Source organism: Giraffa tippelskirchi, chromosome 2 (genome assembly GCF_054371585.1).
Source record: "Giraffa tippelskirchi isolate mGirTip1 chromosome 2, T2T-mGirTip1v1.2.pri, whole genome shotgun sequence".
Taxonomy (NCBI): Eukaryota; Metazoa; Chordata; class Mammalia; order Artiodactyla; family Giraffidae; genus Giraffa; species Giraffa tippelskirchi.
The window spans coordinates 232,663,174-232,682,973 of record NC_137276.1 but is presented as its reverse complement, the minus strand read 5'-3'; the positions used below and the strand labels follow the sequence as shown (position 1 = coordinate 232,682,973).

General features: G+C 45.8%; 2 protein-coding genes across 14 annotated transcripts in view; one reads left to right on the top strand and one right to left on the bottom strand.

The window, feature by feature from the left end:
- The window catches only part of COL6A6 (collagen type VI alpha 6 chain), a 130,064-nt gene extending 126,427 nt beyond the window's left edge, over positions 1 to 3,637 (top strand). For all 5 annotated transcript variants that reach the window (XR_014077720.1, XR_014077723.1, XR_014077721.1 and 2 more), the window contains one exon: positions 1,806 to 3,637. Coding sequence is in view for 1 of the 5 variants with exons in the window: in XM_081573202.1 (XP_081429328.1) it covers positions 1,806 to 2,025 (220 nt within the window). In the remaining 4 variants the exon portion in view is untranslated. The remainder of the gene's footprint in view (positions 1 to 1,805) is intronic.
- Positions 3,638 to 5,269: 1,632 nt separating this feature from the next.
- Positions 5,270 to 19,800, bottom strand: part of PIK3R4 (phosphoinositide-3-kinase regulatory subunit 4) — a 77,355-nt gene continuing 62,824 nt past the window's right edge. For 6 of the 9 annotated variants that reach the window (XM_081573205.1, XM_081573203.1, XM_081573207.1 and 3 more), the window contains 7 exons: positions 15,354 to 15,518; positions 12,848 to 13,059; positions 11,151 to 11,282; positions 7,683 to 7,783; positions 7,009 to 7,097; positions 6,599 to 6,707; positions 5,270 to 5,805 (listed from right to left, as the gene is read on the bottom strand). In XM_081573205.1, the coding sequence (XP_081429331.1) occupies positions 5,635 to 5,805; positions 6,599 to 6,707; positions 7,009 to 7,097; positions 7,683 to 7,783; positions 11,151 to 11,282; positions 12,848 to 13,059; positions 15,354 to 15,518 (979 nt within the window). In that variant the 3' untranslated portion in view covers positions 5,270 to 5,634. The remainder of the gene's footprint in view (positions 5,806 to 6,598; positions 6,708 to 7,008; positions 7,098 to 7,682; positions 7,784 to 11,150; positions 11,283 to 12,847; positions 13,060 to 15,353; positions 15,519 to 19,800) is intronic. The other 3 variants (XM_081573211.1, XM_081573209.1, XM_081573210.1) reach the window with 1 other exon arrangement.

The following is a 19,800-nucleotide window of genomic DNA, read 5'->3' as shown; positions in this document are numbered from 1 at the left end:
TCCCCCTTACCCGCAACCCTCATTACAGACGAAAGCAGCAAATGTGGTGAGTGTGTGTGAGAGAAAGGGGACAGCAAGATAACTTTAACTTCTTTTTACATCCTTTACTTACTCATTTTCCAAATCACGATGCTTTTGTGAGAGAGATCAGATTGACAGCTGGACAAAGCAGAGAAATCCAGACACAAAGGAAGGGATCGTGGTGAATCTGGTGAAGGGCTGCCGCTGTCCTCCTGGTCTCAACATTTTGGAGTTCTTATGTATGACTCTTCCACAATCAAAATGCAGCTAGCCTCTCTTATGCCACCAGGCTCCTCTCAGTTTTAATTTAAAAATATTTATGAAGAGCTGATAGCTTCCTAACTTCTGCCCCTGGCAACCTGCCCTCCTGTGGTCCTGCACCCAGGTATGCAGGTCTTCTGACAGCATGATGTTCATCATTTCACTTTCTGATTCCAAGTATCCTCAGAGTTCCTGCATAGTTTCCTGGGTAAAAACCTAGTTTCATGGGAGTAACACAGGACTCATTCTCAGAAGAATCCAGTTGTAGCCTCAGCTCTGCCTCCCCTGAGTCCCACACTCACCTCTAAGTAGCTGACACCATGGGGCTCTGTCACTCACAGCATTGGTGGGTTTTATTCTCTTTCCACCCGAAGAAACAAGGATCCCTCCAGTTCAGTGAGTTGCTCAGCTAATAACTAGAGGACCTAGAATACCAGAATATTTCAGGACCCAGGGCTCTTTCCACGGCCTCCGTCAGATAAGGTCTGAAACAGCTCCCTTTCTACGCTGTCCACTACCGTTGGCACCAGCTTTCAACTAAAAAAAACTAAAAATTCACTTCCTCATCACACTAGCCAGATGTCAAATGCTCAGCTGCCACATGGGGCAGGAGCTGCCATACTGGCGAGTGCAGCTCGCAGGACCTCTCCATCAGCACAGCATGTTCGATGGGACAGGCTGGGACTTGTGGTCAGCAGCACTTGGCTTCTGACTTCCCTGATTCGCCGGTCTGGCCTTCAAGGCCTCCGCGTCTGACCCTAGCTCCCCTTTTTTGTTGGATTACTCCTTACTCCCAACCAAACACCCGTGTGCCTGCCAGACTGGGCGCCAGGTCTGTACCCCCCACTGTACCTAACAGTGCTTTCGTTAGAGCGTGAGCGTTTGGATGCATGGATGATGGATGGGTGGGAGGGAAAGAGGAGGAAAGAAGGGGGAGGGAAGAGGAATTCATTCATGCTTTCACTAGATAAATACTGACAGCTAATATGTGCTAAGCACTCCTCTGGTTTCCTGGGGTTACTACAGTCACCAGATACGGTTTCATGACACTTTCCCTCTGGGATGGTGGGAGGGTGGGGAAATCACAAAGAAGTTTACAAGTAAATTAAAACTCCAGATAGCGGTTAAGTGTTTAAAAAAATAAAGTAACAGCGTGTAGTGCTGAGGGTCTGGGACGGGGACAACTATACATATGGTGGTCTCTAACGTGGTATCATTTGAACCAAAATCTGAGTAAATAGGAGCCAATGATACGAAGTTCCGGGTAGAACATGCTCCATGAAGAGAAACGTTGCTGGTAAGATGATACTTCCGGGTGCTCTGACAAGGGGTCTTATTCATCCGCTTCTGATATACCTGTGCCGTGTAAATCCCCAACTGAATCATCTTAATACACTTGCCCCGAAGGAAGGAGCCAACAAATGGGCACACGATCATTTCGGAAGGCAGGTTAATACCGAGTCTGTCCCAGCTGACGTGGTAACATGTATCTTCTATGCTGTTTCTCTTCTTTCACTGTGCAGCTTTGTTCCTGGGCCTCACAGAGCTACCCTCAAAGAAGATGCACTGCAGAAGGCAAAGTTCTTTCAATACAAAAAGTATTTTTCAAGAATATCAAGAGGTGGCAGAGACGATACTGTTCACAATGTTACCAGAAACATATTCCATGTCTTTGAAAATGGAGAAAGGGTGATAAAAGCGGCTCACAAACAACATGAAAAAGGAAGCCCTCAGAGAGTTTAACCTCAGGGAGCAGGTAAGACTCTGGGCTCAGATAGCTGAATTCAGTCACAACGTCGGGCAACTTTTCCCTGCATTTCTGCCTGTGTCCGAGGTCCAGTCTGAACATGCCACAGGTGGTGAGTCACCATGCAACCTGATCCCTTGCACTCATTGGTAGTAAGATATATCTCACCATTTATTTGACCATTCCTGATAATTCTAGCACTCAGAGACTGCTATGTTCAAGAGCTGTTATCATCAAAAGACAGAAGAATAAAAGGAGCATTTTGAAGTCTAATGGAGATACTATTTGAAGATAAATGTTATATCACGTATACATGTGTGTACACGGGCCAGTGCTCATGAAATTGCAGGCCTCCATCTAGTCCACCTTCTACAGGCTAAGCCTTGCTTCTCAGCTTAGGGCTGATTAATTCTCATCTATTCAGCCAAAGGTTAATGTTTTGGAAGATCTCAGCATCAGCCCTAGAAACCAATGTTATTTGTATGCCTAACTTGGAAAATTCGACCTTCCAGAACGATTCCATTTCAACTCACCTCTGTCTGCTGGGACTGACTGGATCTCTGATGGGCTTGTGCTGGAAGCTTTTCTCCACCTTCTGTAGTTGTTGGCATGGACAGAAACAGAGGTTAACTTCCCCAGCTCCAAATCCTCTTTAAACTCGCTGAAAAACTCATATTTGCTCAGAACATAAATTAAGTAGACCTCGTGCCAGCCCATTTTGATAGGGCTTTTCTTCTTTGCCATTATCATCATTATTGTTTTAACTAACCTATGTATGCTTAGGCAAGAACAGTAAGGACACAGCATGCTGTGGGTGAAGCTCTGCATCTCCTATCAGGCAGCGCTTTTGTCAACAGTGAGCAGCACCAAAGAGAACAGGCAGAGATCTGAAAAGAGCCTAAGTGCACACTGAGTTTGGAAAAGGTCAAGGTGTCCTTGTCTTCATCTACAAATTCCTATGGGGGCGGGGATGCAGAGAGATCACTGTGAGTGACAGCAGGAAAGCTGACTTCAAAGCACATCTCTGGTGGCTCTTTCTTCTCACTCCCATCCAGAGCACATACCGAATTTTTAATCAACTCAATGAACACCGAAGGAGCAATACTCAATTTAGCTATAATGTCAAGTTCTAAGAGCTTGCTCCACAGTGGGTCGCAGGAGCCTGGCCGCGCAGACGGCTGTGGTTTCTGGGGAGGCAGGGAGGCCCTGCATGGATGGATGAAGCACACGGTTATGGACAACAAGACCGGCAGGGATCCTGACTCCCCTCCCTACACCTCCCCTCCCTACACCTCCCCTCCCTACACCTCCCCTCACAAATCCTGGGGAAGAAGAGCCATCTGCAGTGTTTCTTTCCAAATCACTTCTGCCATCCTTACCTGGGCAACTCCACAGAAATGGTTCCCAATGTCTCCAAAGAGCAAGGAGTTAAGCTGCTGTGTCCACACTCAGGTAGCAGAGAAGAATAAAGCACATTGGCCGTCTTCGTGTATCCTACATGGTGCTTAGGGGTTCAGGAAAAATTCAAGTACCGAAAATCGATGAGCAATATTTAAGAGGTATTTGAATAAAAGGGATTTTCCTGGTTAACTTTGGATTAAGCACAAATTCCTTTTCTTGGTGTTTATTGCTGGAAATACTATTATTATTTGCCTATCCTCTCTGCATTGGTAAGTTCGCCAAACAAGTATCCCCTTGGTGATCTGAGATTAGCATTTTAGCTAATTTTGGCACTTTAGCATTTTGCAGCATATTTTTAATCGTTAGTTAGTAAGGGATCCGAAAGCATAGTGTAAATATTGCGTTCCTTTAAAAAATATTAATCCCTAATATTAGCAGTTTTCCGTGATTTACTTCTTCTCTTAAAAGTGCAAGTACCACAAATTGTAAATGAAATAAAATCCTATTTAAACCAAGAATCACACAAAATAAGCAGTGATGCTCTTGATACAGAAAATCAAATTAATTGACTATAAAGGACAATTTCTTCTATTATCTCTGCACTGAATATGAGTCAAATGTGTTAAAAAAAAAAAACAACAACCTATGGAAGTCCAAAAGAGATGCAAATTTACTGTGGCAGCAGACTGTAACACTCAGAAACGATTCAACCAAATGGCCTTTTTTAAAGCGGTGGAGGGGGGAATGTTCTTTCAGCGGGGAGAGTGAGTTGGGGGAAGACCGGGAGAAACGGGCGGTGGCTCCGTGGGCCTGCTCCATCTCTCCCCTCGGGATCTCCAAGTTTGTCCCTCTGTGGCTTAGCTACGGGCTCCAGGCTTGAGGCCCCTTTTCAGCGTAAGCTGATGTCTCAGAAACTTCCCCCAACCTCTTCAGACTCGAAACCTGACTCAGTAGGTAGAAACTCCACCCACGTGGTCTCAGCAGGGCTTAAGGGAAACAGAGGCTCTGCAACCTGACCTGCTGACATCAAATCTGCATGATTTGGTGATCCACTGACGCCCAGCCTGGTCCTGACCTGAGGGCACCACCTGACAGCTTTCCTGTCCACTCGTCTAGACACTGCATGTGTTGGATCCTGTGCCCGGCAACTGTCACGTACCATACTGAGTTAGGTGCGTAATTACACAAAGTTAAAGTTTTCGCATATTTCTTAAACAAGTATTTTCCCTGGACTCAGACTATCTGTTCAACTTCTTGGTTTTACAGACTCTTGTTAACTAATTTTAAATCAAAATATTTTTGAACACCATAAACCCTTTGGCAAGTGGATAGACAGTTAAATGTGGATGGAGAAGTTCCCGTGCAAACAATAATCGATAAATTTGAAGGGTTCATTTTAGCAGGGAAGACCAAATTTTGGTCTTTTGAAAATATAAATTTTGGCATGTTTTTAACAGCTTAATCTTTTTATTCTTCTCTCTTCGTGCATTTAATAAATAATGCACACTGGATAAAAGCAAGTTGATGGGCCAAATTTCAGAATTTACAGTAGAAACTATAAAAAAACAGTCATGATGACCAAGAGGAGACACATTTCTCTGAAGCTGACACACAGGAGACCAAGTCTCCAGGGTTACACATCTAGGAAAGCCAGCTCTGAAACACAAGAGCGGAAGGGTGGGCTGGAGCAGGACGCGCGCCACTGAGTCCGAGGGTCTGGACACAGGCCCAGCGGTGTCTCTGAGCGCCCGTGACACCGGGCCCGCACTGCTGGAGGTTATTCTTCTGCCAATGTTTACTGTTAAAAACACCATCAAAGACAAACAAAAACCCCTTAGATACTTGAATACAGTTTATTGGCTGGTTTGAATAGCATTTTTAATAGCAAAAAAAAAAAAATGCATTTACATTATAATAGCTTACAACCAACTTTTAACTGTCTTTTTTTAATACAAAGTAAATTGAGATCATGTAAGTCATTTTAAATTCCTTACCTCTGTGATATATACAGTAAGAAAGTGCCAGATACTACCGTCCAGCTAATTCTAGCTGAGATACACAAGGTCGGTTCCTTAACGACCTTGCACGGATCTGTTTAATCATGAAATAGACATGATTCCGAAAACTAAGCAAAGAAGTCTGCGCTCGCCCTGTTCTCTGAAATACCTTCTCTCGAGTCACGGGGCACACGCATCTCCTGGGCTTCACTTCCACACCTTAACAATGCCGTCCCTGGAGGCGGTCACGATGAAGCCCTGCGTGGTCTGGAAGGTGGCGACGTCCGTGATGATGTCGTGGTGGCCCACGGGCAGGGACTCCGGGCCCCTCCGCGGGCCGTCGTCACTAGGTCCCACCTTCTGCTTGTTCTGAATCTCCTGGGTGGTGGTTAAAATCAAGGAGAAGGCCCCAGTCAAAGGTGGGAGCACATCCTACCGCCTGCCCACACCCCTGCTTCTAAGGAGCGCTGCTGTCTGTTTAGGCTGGCCCTGGTTCGAAGGAGTCACACTTTCATGGAGGCTCTGAGCAAGGGCGTCACGGGAGAGTCCAAAGTGAGGCGCTAGGTGTCCAGTCACTGGACCCCATGAGCGGCCACTTACAAACACGGAAAACTTACAGACTGGCCGATAACCTGTGCGTGTTACTCTGTCAACTTCAAAGAACAAAGGGAAAGAACTCAGAGGCAGCAGCGACCGGGGCTTGGACACACGTACGTGTCAGACCCTCCAGCCCTTCCGAAGCTCACTGCCACTCGTGACGGAGGGAGCCTCCCGTGACGGAGCGCCGACGCCCCGCTGGCCAGGTGTGAGTCCCCGCGTGCTGCTTACGAGCCGGGTGACCCGAGACGAGCTACTCAACCTCGACGCGCTTCCCTTTCTCATTTGCGGAAGGAAGATAATAAAGGCACGGAGTTTTTTATAAAGCGCCCGGCAAGTGTTCAAAGTGCTTACTTTGACCCGTGTACTTATACACGCACTGTCTTATGTTTATTCTACCGTAGTAAAGTCAATTTTAAAAATACAGAAAAGTCAGGAGAAAACAAAATACTTTTTAAATTCAAACAAATACTGCCACTCTTGGGCAAAAGCCATTTATTTGAAGAAACATGGTATTTATGTCAGCCGTTTTTATTCCTACAAAAGCTGAAAGGAAAACAAAGATTGCTCATACCTGGACGACTTCGGTGCCTTCAATGATTTTCCTGTAGTAGGACACAGACGGAGAACTCGTGCTCCCCGCGACGATGTAGGACCTCTCTGGGTAGGCCAAGTCCCAAAACCTGGGGAGGAGGGAACAAGGGGTCGTTACGTCAGAGGAGGGGAGAAGGGACTACTGATTACTGACACGCATCAATGCTGGTGTGTTCTCTTCTGCCTTTGGAAACGAGGTTTTTCTAGAAGAGTCTAAAATCAGTTACAAATGAAGTATTAACAGCTGTCCCTGCAAGATGTGGATGGCTGAAAACATCATAGCACTGCTGGTATCTATAATAAACACCACCTTGGGGTAACCATAGTATTCATACACATTTAATTACCCTTCTCCTTTCAAGGGTTGAATATGAAGGATCTTTACTGTACCTTATTTTCATGTCTGAGCCTGCTGTTAGCAGGATGGGGTTCCCATCTGCAGGACTACAGTAGAGCCCGTGGACACTGTGAGAAGAAGGCTTCAAGGAGGTAAAGAAATAGAGTTAAATGTCGCCCATAAAGGATGCAGCCATTTCGAGAGCTAAGTCAGCTATTAGCAGTTAACTGAAGAGACCAGAGACAGATCACATACGTCTTAGATCTTTCCTTGGGAATTTAAAATACATTTGTTCTGTATCACCCTGAATGAAGAAGCAAAGCCTCCTCAGCTTCCTAAAACTCTCCATTTGGAATGAGAAGGATCCCAACTAAAGGAGAGAAAAACCTTTCCTACCGTCTGCCCCAACAAAGCACCTTTAAAAAGTTATGTGTGACAGGGTCATGTTCCATTTTTCGAGTGATCTAAGCTTTAATCTTCCCCTTTCTAACTCACCCAGATTCTACTGGGGATCCAAAGAAACATCACAAACCTTACGGGCTGGCGACCAGAAGCCCCAGAAAAGCGGACGCCATGAGCTTGGGGAACTGGAAGCGCAAGGCAGCAACACCCGCTTAATACTTACTTAGTAAAAACCCAGCTTACAGCACAGCCCAGCCCAACAAGGCCCACGGGAGGCAAAGACGCCTGGCCGAGCTGGGGATGCGGGTGATGGCACCGGGCTTACCTGTAACTCGGACAGCGGGGGCGCGCTGCTGGCCCAGAGCGTGAACCTTCGGTCGCCCGTCTCCATGTCCCACATGGACACCTCATTGTTGCCCTGGACAGCTGAGGGAGACAGGCCAGCGTTACTCGGGCACGGGCTCCGCTCAGGGAGTCCCTGTCCTGGCAGAGAAGTTAGGCTGCACACCTTTCCATTTGTTCCCCATCCTGTAGGAAATGCTCACAGACACTTTAAGTAATGCCGTGACCCTGCCTCCACAGTGAAGTGCAAAAAAGAAATGTTTTTGATAATCTACTGGTCAGTATTTTACTGGTGTCCAGCTGAGTGTAGAGAAACGTAGGGTGGAAAGCAATGCACAAACAGATTCTGCCCTCAAGAAACCTATAGTCTAGCAGGAAAGAAAAAAATACAAAATTTAAGACAATGAGCATAAGAGAGAGAATGCAGAGTCCCCTGTGCGCTGGAGAAGGAGAGGTCACACCCGGCGGGTGAGGGCGAGGCCGCTCTGCGGGGAGAGAATGCAGAGTCCCCTGTGCGCTGGAGAAGGAGAGGTCACACCCGGCGGGTGAGAGCGAGGCTGCCCCGGGGAGTGCTGGGACAGACAGGATGGAAGGGGCGAAGCACCACACCCGTGTCCGAGTGTCATGGTCTGACTGGGGCACACCTGTGCTGGGAAGCGTGCGAGGAAGGGCAGAGGGAGACGACGCTGGGAACGGTCCCTGCACGCCGAAGAGGGGCTTTCTCAGAAGGATTTCTGGGCAGTGTTTCAAGGAGTGACAACACCCCAGCCTTCACTTCTTCATTCATGTTTACTGAACCAACTGTGTTTACTGTGAACCAGTACTGTCCCAGGTCCTGAGAAAGAGAGCACAAATAATGCAAAAAGAGAGAGAGGAAATCCCTTTCCACAGAGCTCACACCCTGGTGGTGACAGCAATCCCACAGCAGCACAGAGGCCCTGAAGCGGGAACCTGCCCCGGTTCAAGGGAGGCCAGAAGGCCTGCGGCTGGAACCGTTTCAGGGCACCGTGTTGTGCCATGTCTCACCCACACCTTTGAAAACAGCTCCCCTGACAGCGAGTCCTCCTCAATCATCCTACTTCGGGCACACCCTATCTCCTGCTGGAGCCCTGACTGGCCAAGAGGGTTGGTGAGGAGGCAGGAGCAGACCCCATAAAGCCTCTGGGCCATGGGATGAGCTGGGCTCTTATGTGAGAGGCACCGGCAGGTATCAAGTAGAAGAAGGAACGGCCTTATGAGGTAGGAATACAAGCAGGGAGGTACAAGGATGCTGCATTAACAGGAACAAGACATGACATCTGGGCTAGCAGACAAAGGTGGTCAATTCTGGACACACTTTAAGACAGGACATGTAGAACTGGCTGATGAACTGGAAGTGGGAAGTGGGGTGAGAGAGAAAAGAAATCCAAGGACAATGTCAGCTTCCTCGGGAGCTTCAAGCTGAAACGAAGCCATTTCCTGGGACAATACTGCAGGGAGAGAGAGCTTGTCCTGGGGGAGGCGGCGGTGGGCAGGGGCTGGTGCAGAGGAAACCAAGGGTCCAGCTTGGGCAGGTCAAGCTTCAGCAGGCTATCAGACATCTTAGGGAAGATTTCATTTCTAATTATTAGAGTTTTTATTATTAAAAATGATGTTAAGATTTAACAGGAATGATATAATCTTAGGTGACAATGTTCAACAATCTTTGCTGACTAAGTTGTTACCCTTCAAAAAACAATGGTTGAACTTGAAAAGCAGAAGACCAACAAAATGAGCAGATATGCAGATAAGCAGTTTACTAATCCCTTTCCTTTGCATCAGTTTTCATGTCTTTAAAAACCTATGCCCTTCTCAATACATAGGGAGGCTGAGGTGCTGAAGCAAATCTTCAAAGACCAGTATTACAGAGTAATTTTCTCTTTGTGAGTGACAGAGCACTTCTGCTCTTAACTCTCCTTAACTTTTTAATTAATTTATTTTAATTGGAGGATAATTACTGCACATTATTGTGATGGCCTCTGCCATACAGCAACATGAATCAGCCACGGGTGTACCTGTGTCCCCCCATCCTGAACCCCCTCCCACCTCCCTCCCCACCCCAGCCCTCGGGGTTGTCCCAGAGCACCAGCTTTGGGTGCCCTGCTTCATGCACCAAACCTGCCCTGGTCTCTATTTCACATACGGTGATGTGCATGTTTCAGTGCTGTTCCCTCAAATCATCCCACCCTTGCCTTTTCCCACTGAGTCCAAAAGTCTGTTCTGTACATCCATGTCTCCTCTGCTGCCCTGCATGTAGGATAACCGGTACTGTCTTTCTAAATTCCATACATATACGTTAATATACAGTATTTGTCTTTGTCTTTCTGACTTACTTAACTCTGTATAATAGGCTCCAGGTTCATCCACCTCATTAGAACTGACAAATGTGTTCCCTTTTATAGCTGAGAAGTATTCCACTGTGTGTACCAGAACTTTTAGGGAAGATTTTAAACAGGTAGATATAAAAACCTGAATACATTTGGTACTGCTTTGCCTGGGACTGGATGTGCTCACACAGGGAGCCAGTGCAGAAGGACCAGGACTGAGCCCTCAGGCTGGGCACAGACTAAAGGTAGGAAGAGGAGAAAGAAACAGCAAATCAGTCAACAAAAGACCCGAGAGAGTGATGTCCTCAAAATCAGATGAGGGAAGCGTTTCAGAGAGAGGAAGTGATCAACCAGGCAAGCGACAAGTCATGTAAGACACAGGATGCGTCATGGCCACAGGAGGCGGCAGCACTGGGAGTGACTGTGAGAGTAGCCGTGCCAGAAACAGACACATGGATGGGGAGGGACAGGGGGCCTGGGGGGACGGGTGCAGAGGAGGGACAGGGGGCCTGGAGGCAAGAGAGCAGTGAGGAAACATAGACTAGTAAGAGCCGCTGCTCATCAAGCACTCACCGTGTACCAGACCATATGCATCACATGTGTTATCTCACATTCTTACAATTCTGCTAGACAAGTATTTTTAACCACATTTACAGTTGAGAAAAATGAGTTTCAAAGACTCGCCCAAGTGTCTTGCCTAAGAACCTAAACAAGAAAATCTGAACACCCAATAAGAGAAGGGGAGGGACGCTTGCAAGAAATGCAGCAGAAATGGCCGCTGAGAGGGATGACCCAAGGTTTCCAGCTTAGATTTTCAGGAAGGTGATGGCAACTTTAGCAAAAAAGAGGGAACACAGGAGAAAGAAAACAAACTGGAAGGAAATGGTGGTGGACAGGAATGGACGGTGGTGGTGTGACTGATGAGACTACTGTGAAACACAATAAGTAAGAAATGACAATGAGATATCCGTGGCAGGAACTTCCTTAGAATCAGTACTGACCACAAAAGCCAGCATTTGGCTCACAGGTAAAATGAAACTCTTAAGATCACAAATCCGGGCAGCAGGGTCCTCTGCCCCTGCCCCGCCAGCCCGCCCGCCTCCTACCTGCGATCACCCAGGACTGGTAGAGCGGGTGCATGGAGAGGCGCCGGATGCGGGCCCGGGACGGGTGGCAGTGACTGGAGATGGGCAACTGGAAGCGCATGTCCCAGCACGCCATGGTGCCGCTGCTCGTGCCTGCGAGGGGGAGAAGCAGACGTGACCACTGCAGGCTCGGCATCAGTAGCCATTCCCACTGATGTTACCCTTAACCCGGTTGGCCACTTAGAAAAGAGGCTTTGCTTTTGGTAAGCTGCCCGCTCCACCCCTGGGTTTCAGACAGCACCTTAGCCCAAAGGTACAGAGTACTAGCACAGTGCTATTACAAACCTAGCAAGTGTGAAACAGAAATGAATAATGCATTAATGACTGACACTTATTAACTGCCAAAGGCACCCAGGAAAAAAAACCAGAAGGCCTAGAGAAGACATAAAACGAATCTGAGAAAAGCAAAATGCTCAGACGGCCTTAAGTAACCAGAGGTGGTTTACCGGTGCTCGGCAATCTCAATCACCCCTCAGGCAGCAGCTCTGCAGCCGTCCTCGGAGCTCAATCGCTGCCACGTGCCCTTTTCTCTGAAACCTTCTGGAGATAGGCGTGGCTGTCCGAGCACAGCAGACACCGGGGTGAGTGCCGGCATATGTGCCCACGACACCTGAAACCCCACGGAGAGAATGCCCCCATCCCAAAGAATAACGTGCACTCGAATGCCGAGACCAGTTTCCAATTCCAGTGGAGACGGGGGTGGGAAAAGACAAAGGGGCGGCGGGTCCCTGTCTCCCTGCCCCTCTGCAAGGCCCTCAGAGCTGGTGCGGCTGTGTGAGAGTCACCGGGGCAACTCGCTAACCTGCTGCATGTGTGACAGCTACTTTTCCAGGCCTGGCACTACATTTTCCTATGCCAGGGCAGCTTAGTCTTGCAAAAGGCAAAAAATATGCATTTCACATACACCATATAAAATAAAGGGCCGATAATTAATGTCACAAATGCAAGATAGGGAATCTATTGAATAGAAACTAATATTCAAGTGGAGCAGAGTCTAATTCTTCTGAAAGGTGTGTCAAACCACAATGAAGAAGCTCCAGTACCTTCTAATGGGGTGGGCTCAAAGCCTGGCAGGAGGAGGGGGGGCGGTGAAACTGAAACAAGAAAGAAGCAAGATCCAGAGGGTACGTCTTCAGCATGTAAGGAAAGGCGGAGGGAAGGGGTCACAAGGCAAGCAGCCCCTGTTTAGCTCTCCTCCTGTGATGGACGCTTTCACCTCATTAAGTCCTCAAAGCCGCCCTTGGACAGAATGGGCCTATTTGAAGATGAGGACAGTAAGACCAGAAGGGTGAAGCAGCTTGCCTGTGGTTACTGGGATTTAAAACAGTGCGTGCTCAAATTCAAATGCTCTCATCCCGTAAACCCAGCCTGTTGCTTCCCTGGCAGAGTAAGAAAACGCCAGCAAATCTGACGACTGTAAGGGGCTCATTTAAGAACAAAGAGAGTAAATTGTTACATGCACTGGATGATTGACCTCAGTCTTTCAGATTTGTTTTTTAATGAAAAAGTTAAAATGCAAGTATTATAATAATCATGGGGGGGAAAAAAAGGACCTGGGGGAAAATTCCCAATGAAGACAAAGGAAAAGAGCTTTTTTAAGAGGCACTCCTGAGAGCAGCATGCAGACCCAGTCAAGGACCTGAAAGGCAGCTCCCTACCGATGCAGAGCCAGCACTGGTGGATGTCCACGGCAAAGGAGGTGATGAGGCCTGCCTTGAGATCGTGCCTCAGCGTCCAGGCGTTGCTGGAGGAGCGGAGGTCCCAGCCCACCAGAGCGCCGTTCACAGTGGCGTAGGCCAGCACAGACTGCGCCCCGGAGCTAAAGTGATGCAGGTCCACCACGCAGCCGTCCTCCTTCTGGTCGAGGACTCTAGGAGACACACGTCAAGAAGCAAAGGCTCGTCCATCACTTAAGACACAGCACCCGCCTCCACGCAGATCAATCTACGTCCATCACTAAAGACACAGCACCCGCCTCCATGCAGATCAATCTGCCTTCTAACCATGGTCAAGAAATAAAAACTCCGTGGCCCATCTAAGACAAGGATAGCTGAGCAATTTTTTAAAAATTACTTCAGAACTGCAGAAGAGCTGCAAAAGTAGTGCACAGACTTCCATGTATCCTTCACTCACGTTCCCTTCATGCTGACTTCTTTTATTAGAAAGAAGGATTTAAGATTCATTGCTGTTACTGCATGAATGAATCATTCATTCCCTTTTATTACTGATAGTAAAGTGAAGGAAATAAAATTAGTGATTCCTTTTTAAGTACTATTCCATTCCTTGATACACCTGTTCATAAACATACTGGCCAGCTTTCTTGATCAGTACATATTAGGCCTTTGCACACACTATTCTTTTAGTTTTATCAAGGGTCAGCAAACATTGTGTGTAAGAGCCACGTAGTAAATATGTTAGGCCTTGCAAGTCACACGCATCTCTACTGCATATTCTCTTTTTTTAAAAAACCACCCTTTGAAAATGCAAAAATCATTCTTAATTTCTTCGGCCATACTGCTGGCTGTGGCTTGCTAACTCCTGTCTTGGGCAAACGTTTACAAACATTCTAACACTGACAGTACTCCATAAAGTGATGATGACAAGTCCAAATGCCAAATAAACAGTGAAAAGGATCCACAGATTCTAATTATTCAGAGCCCAGGTAGCATGAGCCGTCTGAATGTGGGGCCGGTGCAGGGTTTCCTGGAGCACCCGCCATCAGGCTTCTCTGCCTGATAAGCCTCCTGGAGCACCTGCCAATCTAGAGAGTCAGTGATGCCGTGGGTTAGTCACTCAGTCGTGTCCGACTCTGTATAGTCCACGGAATTCTCCAGGCCAGGATACTGGAGTGGGTAGCCTTTCCCTTCTCCAGAGGATCTTCCCGACCCAGGAATCGAACCGGGGTCTCCTGCATTGCAGGCGGATTCTTTACCAACTGAGCTATGAGGGAAGCTGAAACTATTGCTCAGGGTAAACTAACATTCGCAATGAAAAGTGCTGTCAGCTTAGAGGTTCTCCTGCACGAAACGTACACTCTGCTGCGGGGTCCCCACGCCACGCACTCTGCCAGGAGCTCTCTGGTGATTTACACAGAACACCATACGAAGGCTGCTCTGTACCCACTCTCTGCTAAAAGGACTTTTTAGTTCAAGGTGATTATAATGGGTCCTGGACAGAAGCTGCCCAAGTCTCTTTAGTGAATGTGTTAAAAAGTAATGTATTTTAGTTTGTAAAAGCAAAACAAAGAACAAACAAAATGATACAAACAAACAATAAAACCCCAGGTGACCCAATCGTCACCCTCTTCTTCCTCAGCTGCCCAATGGCGGTGACCTGTGATCCACTTAAACTGCTCGCTTTCCTCCCAGAGGCTCCCCCGCTGTGCCTGCCCCACCCTACGCCACCACCCTGCTGTGGCCACACCGGGTGTCTCCCCGATCCACCCGTAGGCTGCCCCCCCACCCCCGCCCCCCGTCATACTGACAGGGTGTGCTGTCAGACTGCACGGAAGTCATCTGCTCGCTGGTCTGTCTCTCCCACTAGGCTCCTTTCTTAGAGAGTATAACAAACACATCTTACTCATTTCTGGAGTTTTCCGTGTGCAGCACAAACTAGTCAGTTGAAAAATTGTTCTGTTTGACCTTTAAATATCTTACCTTGCATGGGTTTAATCTACAAGCAACCACAATCTGTAAGAAGTGGAGGAAATTCTTAGATAAAGCCAGCCAGAATCTTGTTTTTAAAATAAGCAAAGCATCTGACTGAATGCTCTGCTCCATTCCCAGCAACTTCAGAGGCTTTACTGCCAAGTGACAAAATGCTGACAACACTTTTGAGTTTTCTTTAATGAAGAACACTCACATTTTCGAAATCAGCAGCCAGAGCTGAGACAGAACTGATAATTAGGTTATTCAGATTCCAGACTGGGATGGGCCACAAGTTCAAAGCTGCCCTTCTGACCTTTGGACAAATTGGCAGAAATAGTTTCCTCAAACTGTGTGTGATAGATTTGAGTTGGAAACCCAATTTTATTCATTTCATGCGCTTAAAAAAAGAAGTACATTGTCACAGGCCTCAGCTGATCCAAACTGTGTTACGGAAGGAGGGTTACATTATTCCAGGACACCAAATGCAGTTTAAAAAACACAAATGTCAGACAGATACCTGCTTTGCAGAGGATGAATCTTGGGAGACTTGGGCAGCTTAGAGGCCTCAATCGCAAGAAGCTGGACGGCACCATTATCAGACGCTATGGCTAAGTAGTGGGAACCCTGGCAGAATGTGAGCGTCTTGACGCGGCCCCCGATTCGGCTATACGTGAGGATAGACCTGCACAGAGAAAAGCAGAACTGTGTTTCTGAAAGGCCACAGAGTATTATTATTGCTGACATTAAACAGCCACATGACTATTAACAAACAAAAAATGATACTCTGAGGTCTGTTTCACTCGTTGACTGCATAACAGAAGTAATTCCCCTCAGAAGCACTGGTACAAAACCACCTTTCCTTCTGATACTTTTAAGTGGCCATCTTCACACGCTTCTCTCTGAGCACGGTAAGACTGTCCATCCTCCTTTCCAGCTGGACCTCCCACACTGTGGCCCTGACCCAGCTTGCCTTCTTTCTGCAATTCCTGAAGCCCTCCTCTTAGCCCAGCAGTTATTCTATAACCCCGCAGATGCAGCCTGACACAGCAGGAAGGCACTGGCTTTGGAATCATAGGGCCGAGTTCCACTAACTGACCACCAGTATGATTTGAGTCAAGTCATTTAACCTGCACTGCATCTCAGTTTACCCATTTACTGCCCAACACTTCTAACCAGGACCTAGTGTAGCTCAATTAACATATAAATCATGAAACATTCATTAACACTGTCTATCCTTCTCCTTTAAATTTACCGCCGAACTTCCTGAATATGACAAGCGGTGCCTGCCTCCCTCCACTGCAGAGTTCCTCCTTCATCACCCTCCACAAGGGTCACATACTCAGCCTTCTAAGGGGCCACTCCTTAAAGGTCACAAGCCTCAAAACACCAAATTTATTCACCTCTATCTTCTATAACTTAACTTTATTATACAAGTTAATACATTTGAAATATATAAAAACTATTAAAAAAAAAGAAAAGTAAAAACATAATTCTACCACCCAGAGAGGAGCACTTTTATTGTTTAGTTGCTAAGTTGTGTCTGAGTCTCTGTGACCCCATGAACTGTAGCCCACCAGGCTCCTCTGCCCACGGGATTTCACAGACAAGAATACTGGAGTGGGTTGCCGTTTCCTTTTCCAGAGGATCTTCCCGACCCAGGGATCAAAACCCTTATCTCCTGCATTGTTAAGCGGATTTACCACTGAGGTACCTGGGAAACCCACAGAGGAACACTACAGACATTATTATATAGCCTTCCAAAGAGTTTTCTATTCATATTACAATATATTCATATTTGATTTATAAATAAATATGGAATATTTCATATATTAATTAATCATGCCTCTCCAATTCACTTTTTCTTAATAGCAGCTTTGCTGAAATACAATTCATATGCCATAAAATATAACATTTTAAAGTGCACAACTCTGTGACTTTTGTAGCATGCCTTGGCATTTTATCCCTTCTATGGCTAAATAATATTCCACTGTATGGATATACCATATTTGCTTATCCATTCAATAGCTGATAGACATTATAGTTTCCATTTTTTGGCTATTATAAATAATGCTACTACGAAAACTCATTTATAGATTTTCATGTGAACAAATGTTTTCAACTCTCTTGGTTTTATACGTAAGAGTTTATACCCTATATAGGGCAATAGGTAACTCTATGATTAACATTTGAGAAACTGCCAAACCTTTTTCCATACTTGCTGTATCATTCTACACTCATACCAGCAAAGTACAAAGGTGCTAATTTCTCCACACTGTTTCCAGCACTTGTTCTTGTCTTTTTGATTATAAGTCATTCTAGTGGATGTGATGTCGTATCTCACTGTGGTTTTGATCTGTATTTCTCCAATGATGCAGAGTTCCTTTTTTGTATACCTACTTGTTACTCCTTCATATTCTTGGGGGACTGGTTCCAGGAGCTCCAGCAGATTCCAAAATCAGTGAAGGTACTAGTCCCTCTAGGCCCTCTGTATCCAAGGGTTCCATATCAACAGAAAATATTCTATCCCTGGTTGACTGAATCTGCAGAAACCACAGCTATGAAGGGCCAACTCTATCTGAATCCTTTGCTTTTTAATTACTTGTTTTTTTATTGTTGAGTTCTTTATAAAAGAGTTCTTTATATATTCACAGTATTTAAACATACGATTTAAAAATATTTATCTCATTCTGTGGGTTGTCCTTTCACTTTCTTGACAGTGTTCTTTGAAGCACAAATGCTTATAATTTTGATGAAATCACATCTATTTTTTGTCACTGTGCTTTCTGGTGGTATATTTCAGAAGTGAAAGTCACTCAGTCGTATCCGACTCTTTGCGACCCCATGGACTATACAGTCCATGGAATTCTCCAGGCCAGAATACTGGAGTGGGTAGCCTTTCCCGCCTCCAGGGGATCTTCCCAACCCAGGGATTGAACCCAGGTCTCCCGCATTGCAGGCGGGTTCTTTATACCAGCTGAGCTACCAGGGAAGCCCAAGAATATTGGAGTGGGTAGCCTATCCCTTGTCCAGCAGATCTTCCCGACCCAGGAATCAAACTGGGGTCTCCTGCATTGCAGGCGGATTCTTTACCAACTGAGCTGCCTAAATCCAAGGTCATGAAGAATTACATGCCAAGCTTTCTTCTACAAGTTTTGCAGTTTAGCTCTTACATACAGGTCTATGATCCATTTTGAAAAATTCTCTGCAAACTCATTCTTTTCCATGTGATTGCCCAGTAATCGCGACACCATCTGTTCAGGCTATTCTTTCCCACACTCAGCATTCCTGGCGCCTGTGTCAGAAAGCAGTGACCATAAATGTACCTCTGCATGTCAGTTCTAGTCCATTTATCCCTTACGCCAGTGACACAGTGTCTTGACTGCTGTATCTTCATGGCAAATCTGGAAGTGTGACTTCTCCAGCTCAGTTCTTTCCTTAAGACTGTCCTGGCTATTTAAGTCCTTCGCATTTCTTTCATGAATTTTAGGATCAGAATGTCAATTTCTCCAGAAAAGGGCAGCTAGAAATTTCATAGGGATTTCATAAAATGTGAGGATCAATTTGGAGATGTCTGCTGTATTAACAGGAGAAGGAAATGGCAACCCACTCCAGTACTCTTGCTTGGAAAATCCCATGGACGGAGGAGCCGGGTAGGATACAGTCCATGGGGTTGCAAAGAGAACATGATTGAGCGACTTTACTCCCTTCACTTCATACTTTGTCACTGGAGAAGGAAATGGCAACCCACTCCAGTATTCTTGCCTGGAGAATCCCATGGACAGGGGAGCCTGGCAGGCCGTGGTCCATGGGGTCACAGAGAGTCGGACACAACTGAAGTGACTGAGCAAGCGAGCACGCTATATTAACAAACAGTAAGTTTTCCACTGAATGAACATGGGATGTGTTTCTACTTAGGTCTTGTATAATTATTTTTAAATATCATTTCTTTCAGTGATGTTTGTAGCTTTCAATATTCAAGTCTTGTACTTTTTTGTTAAATTTATTCCTCAGTACCTTATTGTTTCTGATGCTCTTGTATATCAAATTGCTTTCTTTAGTTCACCTTTGGATTGTTCATTGTTAGCACACAGAAATCCAACTGACTTTTATACATATAAATACAATATGATCTTATGTTCTACAACTTTTTGTTGAACTCATTTGATAGTTCCAATAGGGTTTTCTTTTTATTGCTTACTGTCTGCTAATACAGTTTTACTTCTTCCTTTCCAGTCCTTCTTTTCCTTATCTAATTGACCCCAGTAAGAACCATGAAAGTGGTGAGAGTGGGCATTCTTACATGGCTCACCTCAGGGGCGAGTGTTCAGTCTCTAAGTGTGATGTTAGTGGGCTTTTCACAGACGTCCTTATCAGTACTCAATGGTAACTAGTTGAGTTGCTTTTAATCATAAAAGTGTTAGATTTTAACAAATTCTTTCTGAGAATCTTTTGAGATCATCTGTGGTCTTCATCCTTTATTCTATTAATGTGATATATTCACTGATTTTCAACTGATGGAAAGGGTTTGCATTCTTGGGATAAACTGTACTTGGTCATGGTATATTATCCTTTTAACATACTGAATTCAGTTTACTGGTATCTTGTTGAGGATTTTAATGTCCATATCACCCATGTGTCTTGGTCTGCTGTTTCCTGTGATGTATTTTGCCTGGTTGTAGTGTCAGGGTAACACTGCCCTTATAGAATGAGTTAGGAAATGTTTCCTCATCTATTTTTTTGAAAAAGGTTTTGCAGGACGGGCGTTAATTCATTAAGTATTTGGTAGAATTCACCATGAACCCATCTCAGCCTGGGCTTCTCTTTGTGGAAGTTTTTCTTTTAATTCCTAATTTAATCTTATTGTTAAAGCTCTATTCAGGTTTTCTGTTTCTTCTTGATCACCTCTCATAGGCTGTATCTCTCTAGGAATCTAATCTGTCCATTTCATCTAGGTTATTTAATTT